Source organism: Anneissia japonica, unplaced genomic scaffold (genome assembly GCF_011630105.1).
Source record: "Anneissia japonica isolate Jap-2015-1 unplaced genomic scaffold, ASM1163010v1 scaffold287579_len849171_cov184, whole genome shotgun sequence".
Lineage (NCBI taxonomy): Eukaryota > Metazoa > Echinodermata > Crinoidea > Comatulida > Comatulidae > Anneissia > Anneissia japonica.
This window is the reverse complement of record NW_022755335.1, coordinates 583,916-591,451: the sequence shown is the minus strand read 5'-3', so window position 1 is coordinate 591,451 and position 7,536 is coordinate 583,916. Positions and strand designations below refer to the sequence as shown.

At 39.7% G+C, this 7,536-nt stretch overlaps 1 protein-coding gene across 1 annotated transcript in view; it reads right to left on the bottom strand.

Annotated features, from left to right (window-relative positions):
• The window catches only part of LOC117123400, a 20,714-nt gene extending 18,458 nt beyond the window's left edge, over positions 1–2,256 (bottom strand). The window contains exon 1 of the mRNA XM_033269299.1: positions 1,975–2,256. Coding sequence (XP_033125190.1) covers positions 1,975–2,055 — 81 coding nt within the window. The 5' untranslated portion in view covers positions 2,056–2,256. The remainder of the gene's footprint in view (positions 1–1,974) is intronic.
• Positions 2,257–7,536: the final 5,280 nt, after the last annotated feature.

Here is a 7,536-nt window from a genome sequence, read left to right as displayed (position 1 = left end):
ATATAATACTAACATATACCTCTATAGGGAGAAAAGGAAAGGAAGAACGTGACTTGATCTATAAACGAAAAAACATGTGTGTCTTACAATTATAATAATTCCTTAATAATAATAATAATAATATAAATTTCTTATTCCTGGCTTCCACCTTAAACAAATATATAGAACCGCTTTTATTGTATACCCTATATAAATATGCTTATACAGGCTAATATATCATTTCATTTCATTTCTTTTTAGGCTTGCGTCTGTTTTGTTCCGTTTAAAATTAAAGCTGACTACTAATACAAATATAATTAAAACAATTTCATAACGTTACGCTTGAATGAATATGAAAGATAAACGGAGACAATGATTGAAGACAATGATCTTAAGAAGATGATTGGCATAATTGTGACATCCTATTTCAAATAACAACTTCCTTCGTAAGACTTGCACTCGACGTTATACCGAATATTGTTATAAATCAAGTACAAAATAATTTATATAAACAGTTCTGTTTGACCTGATGAAGGACAACGTATAAAGGAAGTTACACACGTACGTGCACGCGTACGCAGACGCAGAGGACGGATACTAAACGTATGTGCATGTACACATGACGTAGGCTTTCTGTGTACAAGGTTACTGAAGGTGTTGGCATAGAAATAATTGATAGTTTGTATTTACACGTGGATCTCATTAAAGGAACATAGTTACGCACAGAGGGTATCGAGCAGCACAGCCCAGGGGTCGTTTATGTGCTTGGTTTTCTCGCTTTGGTTAGCTTGGCACCGTCCATGAACCATGCAGAATTTAATATGTCCAGAATAGAGTATTTAGAACATAAAGTTGATTAAAGTTAATAAAATTACAAACTGCTCAGCAGTAATCATCCTGAAAATCACTACAACCGAGTACCACCTTAAATTAAACTATTCTTATGTTTTGTATCATAAATTCAGGGGAGAATGTAAGAGAGAATATGAAAAGGAATTTAATTCAAATTTTAAGAGTGCTATTTCCGGTCATTTGGAGTCATTAGCCTTAAAATTTCGTATGATTTGGGCTAAGATGACCTGTACCTTCTATCTGTAAAAATCTTACCCGGGCTCCCTAAATTTAGAATATCTGGATCCGGCACTGATAAACGTTTGTTGTGTGATTTAATATAATAGTGTGTGGCATATCACAAAAGACTTTCTGGTTATAAGTTTAGTTAAGTCATTAACGTTACAAAATGATTTACATATCGCATGACAAACGCGACTCTTCATTGATTTGAAGTTCAGTGAATTATAGTTACCCATTGGTAATGGCTAATACAATAAGTAAAATGAATAGGCATTTCTACATATTTTACTTGGAAGAACTTGCGGAAATTAGAGAGGACGCGCAAATGAATTATCATAGACTGAAAGTTAATAACAAAATGTGCCAACGTTTACAGACATTAGTACAGGCTTAGTGTGTAGCTTTGACCAGTCTACAAACAAGTTACAAGTAGGTCAGTTTTCAATGCCAGTATTATAGGGTGACACAGTGGTCCAGTGCACGCCTTTCTATCTATGAGTTGCGGATCAATGCTTGGTAAACTACCATGAGTTCCTCTACTAGGCCTGCCTACTCCCCAATTAACCTTAAAGACGTGGTTTACAATAAGCAGCTCCACCGAATGGATTGTCTTAGTTAAATTACTTATTTGGTAAACTATACTCTGCATAGGCCTATGGTTTACAGTAAGTTAAGCAGCCTTGGTAAGGATTCAGTGTTAACTTGCCAACGTGTGATTTGTGACCCATTAACTTTTAAAAGTAACCCTGGATCGTACCGTACGGTTCGAGCTGTGAATTTTGCTGAGAAATATTCCAGTTCAGGAACTTTATATCATGCCTCCAACAAGCTCGTTTCCCCTTTAAAGTTTAAAGTAAAATGTTGTATAAGTGACCTTATTACAATGTAAGTGCCGGGAGATCTCATAACTGACACACTTACTTGACGTCGGTGCGTTCCAACAGATTCAGCTACGTTGCAACCGCTCAGCAGAAAAGCTAATATCACTATGGTTATTCCCATATTTCACTTGGTATGTTTGTAGTGGGCTAGCTGATTTGTAGCGGTGGTGAAGTTATGGTTCCTTGCTAGGGTGCAGTTGAACTAGGCTATAGAGCGCATTAGCCTTGCGTCTTAGATGCCTGCGACCTTGCTCCGTCCTGTATCGTGTCTACCGATCTTTATACTTTCAATGAGTTGTGACGTAGCAAGTCCCTAGTAGTTGACGTCATGGTTTTGTCGGATATCGTCTCCTCCTGGGTTAATCTCTTTGGGTTTCTTCAATATTAATATAGGCCTTAGGAAGGGTACCGTACCGTACAGAACTGCATCATGGCCGGCGCAATCGGGGGTGGGGGGCGGGGCATAATGTCTATGGGGCTTTTTCTATGATCGGAAAGAAATGCAAGAGAAGAAAGGAAAGGAGGAGAATGAGCGGAAAACCGACCGAGTTACATTTTCTCCCAATTCATATTGGCGGATCTGGGGTGAGTTGGTTCAGGTGTCCTAACCCCTTCCTTGGGCAGAAAAAAAAATTCCAGACCTACCTTTTCAGGTAGGTCAGGTCCTTCTTTAACAATAACAAAATTAGAAGCCGGGAAAACTCATTTCCCGCCATATAGGAATCAAAATTTTCTCCGGGGGAGGACCCCGACCCCCTTTTTTGGGGTTCATCGATTCATGGAAAAAAGAACACGTATGTAAACTGGTTCACACATAGGCCTAATAGGTCTATTTACTGTAATAAGAATGAGAAAAATTTACCTGACCGTTTTCAAGGGGGAAAGCCTTGAATTTTTAAGAACTTAAAAGTTATTGAAAGACACCTCAGAAGACGGGAAAGCTCATTTCGCGCCATCTAGGAGTCAAAATTTTCCCGGGGGAAAACCCCCGACACCCCCTTTCTTTTGGGATTTATCGATTCATCAAAACAAAAATACAGTACGTATGCAACTACTCTATTTTTTATGTATGTATACACACATAAAAGAAAAAAGAATGAGACAAATTTGGCTGACCGTTTTTAAGAGGGGAAAACCTTTAATTTTGAAGAAATTAAAAGTAATTAGACATTTCAGAAGTCGGGAAAGCTCATTTTCCACCATCTAGAAATCGAAATTTTCCCGGGGGAACCCGAACCCCATTTCTTCTTTGGGTTCATCGATTCATGGAATCGTTTTCAAGAGGGGAAAACCTTGAACTTAGAACTTAATCAATAAAAGACACCTCAGAAATCGGGAATGCTCATTTCCCGCCATCAGGAATTAACATTTTCCCGCGGAGAACCATCGGACTCCTTTCTTTTTGCGATTTGTCTATTCACGTAAAAAGAATACGTCTGTAATCGGCGGGTTCGCTGAACAAGTTATAAAAAATTACCTGACCGTTTTCCAGAGAGAACCTTGAATTTTGAAGAACTTAAAATTAAACTCATTAAAAGGCACTTCAGAAGTTAGGAAAACTCAATTCCCGACATTTAAAAATCAACATTTTCCCGGGTAGAACCCGAACCCCCATTTCTCTTTTGGTTCATTGATTCATAGAATCGTTGACTAGAGGGGGAACCTTGAATTTTGAAGAATTTAAAAGTCATTAAAAGACACCACTGAAGTCGGAAAAGCTCATTTCCGCCATCTAGGAATCAAAATTTTCTCAGGGGAGAACCCCTGGATCCCCTTTCTCTTTGGGGTTTCGATTCATGGAGAAAAGTATACGTATGCAACTACTCAATTGTTTTTATGTACGTAGGCCTATACAAACGTATCAGGCCTATTTACTGTAATAAGAATGAGAAAGTTTACCCAGGTTTACCTGACCGATTTCAAGAGGGGGAAAACCTTGAACTTTGAAGAACTTAAAAGTCATTAAAAGACACCTACCTCAAAAGTCGTGAAAGCTCATTTCCTGCCATCTAGGAATAAAAATTTTCCTGACCCCCTTCCTTTTTGAGGCTTTTGGTGAACATGTTGATCCCCAACTCGTAAATTTGAACCCAGATCCTCTGATTTATATTCCTATTCATCTTACTAGTGCCCCTCCCCCCACACTGGATACTATACTGCCATATAATGATTACGAAAAAAAAAGTGGTTATACTAAATGGAGTAATAGCGGTCACGGTAATGGTAAGACTAGCGCTAGGTTATACGCTTTCAACAAAATGTCCAATAGAAGCTCAATAAAAGAAACAGAAGAGGAGGATTTCATTCAATTTACAACTCATTTACTCTATGCCTAATAGAAAATGAGAACCAGCAACAAAATTTTGCTTCGACAATTATAATATATAGATACATTTAATTTACTTAATGAATCTGCCCCAGCATGTCCGACCTGTTATTACCTGTTTATATCTCTAGTTTTCTATCCCCCTTACTGTTTTTTCTCATTGGATCATTGGATGGTGATCAGAGGCGTAGCCAGAGGGGTTTTTTGAAGGGGCCCTGTTTTTTTTATAGTAGAAATTATAGTAGAATTTCTGAGAATGGGAGCCCTCGGGTTCTGGTCGCCAATTCCATTGTGGGATATAAGATGTGCTCGATTTTAAGTACTCTATTGCATTCATGTTTGTCATTGTATTCTAAATGTTTTTAACAACGAAATAAATGAAATGATATGAGACACCTTATGCTGTTATGTACTGTACAAACAAATAAAATGCTAACAAACAAATCTATGATAATTAAACGACTATAAAGGAATAGGCTGAAATGGACCATGCTTTGCAAGTGTGACCCTTAATTCATTTGATAGGTTTTGAAAATAGGCGCGATTAGACGAATTCAGATTTTTTTAGGTCAAATTGAGCTGTATTACTAAATTCAGATTCTGGATTTTCTTCAGTCTTAACGTCTGCTAGAGACTCAGATTCAGGTGGATTGCTGAAATCAGTTAAGTATCGTCAGTATTTTTGATGTATTTGAGGCAGCAGCCTCTGCCTTTTCTTTTCTTCACGCTTTTTGTAGCCGGATTGATATTGCCGCTTCATAGTTGATGAATACCGAATAATATTAAAGTAAGTCCAATGCATTTTTTTTTATGTATTTGAGGAAGCAGCTAAGCTGGTGATAGCCACTGTGCTGAACCGAGGAGATCTCTAGGTCCCCGGTTCAATTCCCATCGCTGCCTCTCCTTGTGTTTCAGCTAGAGGGCTGAAATACAAGTTACAATAGCGCACCGTCTTTCGGATGAGACGTTTAAGCCGTTGGTCCCGTGTGCATTATGGCCCATGTGCACGTTAAAAAACGCAGTAACACTCTTCGGAAAAGAGTAGGGGATTGTCTCCCGGTGTACTGCCCAGAAGGACCCCACTGGAAATAAGTCTTCTTCTAGACTTTCGTGGGCTATCCTTGGTGTTTACACCGAATAAATCCAATCCAATTAAGTATTGGAAGAAATTAACAACTTTTGAGACACACAGGGTTTTCAAAATCGGCGACGATTTTGATAGCTATGGGAAAATGATGCCAATAAGATACCGTATGTCTTATCATTAGGTTATTGACCTATGTTAACATCCCAAAAAGGACTTTCAAAAAGAAGATTTTTCTTAAAATCAATCAATGAAATGATTTTAGGCATGCTCAGCTGCAGGTCCCCGTATTTGGCCCTAAACCCCGGGGTAGCGTTGCTGCCGGCGCCCCAGATTTGGGGTCTGGAGGCCAGCAAAAGTACTCCAGGGGCCCAGAATTCCTAATTCAAACAATTTCAGACTTAAGAGTAGATCAAAATATTGTTTTCTATATTATTAACGTATTTGTCTCGGACCCTACCGGGGCCCTGGGGCACTGGTCCCGTCTTTTCCCCTTCTCAGCGATAGTGATGCTCAGGGGCACTCCTACTGAAGATGATAGATAGATTAGGCCTACAGTAGTTAATTATTTCTGAGTCTCTAAGGGGCCTTAAGATTCCATGTGTCCAGGTGCTAGATCGAGGACGAGAACCCTGTTTAGGGGAAACATCGGGGCCCCTAAAGGTCGGGGGCCCTGCGGACCGCCGCATGAGAGCGCATAGGCGGTACGCCATTGCCATCGTCCTTTTATGATTTACAGAGTAACTGGATGACCCTAGCCTCAGACCCGACGCACACGCCGTGTCATCTATAAATCTCGAATGTTGTGCGTACATTAATAATTAATAAATATTACAAACATTTTGTTACAATCATAGTATTAACGGGTGTGGGGGCAAGGCAATTAATTTGTCAGCTAAATACTAATACCATAACCATGTTTATCAGGGTGTTGCCCCTGGCCCAGTGCTTCGCACTAGACTTTCGACCATTGTCAAACCATCTGACGGACAGCATAGCCGCCGTTGGACAAAAATCCTGGAGCTGATACTGAAGGTTGTCAGAGGATGTTGATGTACTAGGTAGGTCACGGGAGAGGATTGTTACTGAATAAAGTTATATACCCAGTGGCTTAACGCCCATGAACTCTCGGGGGCTTAGCCCCGGGGACTTTTGAAATGGGCATACTACATAGCACTCCACTAAGAAGATGACAATGGCGTAACGCCTGTGTGCTTTCTGGTGCCAACGTCCAATCTCCATTGGCCTCAGAGAGGCCATCGGGGCTCCCTTACCACTACCCAGTACTTTACTAAATTTCTGTCACACAGATGTCGGACGGGTTGAAAAGATAACAGTGGCGAATCCAGGAATGGAAAACAGACACTTTTTGTTGACATTTTGGGTTTATTAACCCAAAGAATCGAGACAGTACCTCAATTCTGTTGGTAAACGTATTAATCTATTCTTTCTCTCTCTCTCCCCCTCTCCCCCCCCCCCTCTCTCTCTCTTTCTTGTGTTTTTGTAGTCTTTTTCTTTGTTCAGAGCCATATCCAGGATACCATTTGTGGATGCCGTTGCAAAGGTGGACTAACTGGGCTCAGAGGGATATAGTCGGTTGAATTGCGGATTAAGGCTATAATATTCTTTTAGGATAGGAAATTTTTTCTCTCAGACGTACACACATCCCTTCACCCAATTCGTGAGCGAAAATAAATACTCCAATTAACTTATATACAACCCCCACCAACATGTCCTTGTCTCATGACTCGCCATTTCGCCACTGTTGCTGATACGCAAGTAATATTTATGGTTCCTTAATCGGCAAGAAAAATATTTTATTGTAATTTTTCAATTGATAGCAAATAGCAATTAAATATTCAATTTTATTGTTCAGAATTATCCGCTCAACACAGACAATATTTAATAGGCCAAAATTCCCGATGTAAAGTTCACAATATCAATATTATGAGTAATGGTCTACGCATCCAGCGGCCACTCAGGGTTTCGACTACGAATGGGTCTCTAAATAGAATCTCCTACATGTAGAAGTTTTTGACAGGGTCTCATTCATTGGAAATCCCACTAGGATGCCGTCATCATACTGTGTTATGTAATAGGCTACGGTAGCTTCTGAGCTGTCTCTTATACACATCTAGATGTGTATAAGAGACAGGCTATGGGAAAATGATGCCAATAAGATACCGTATGTC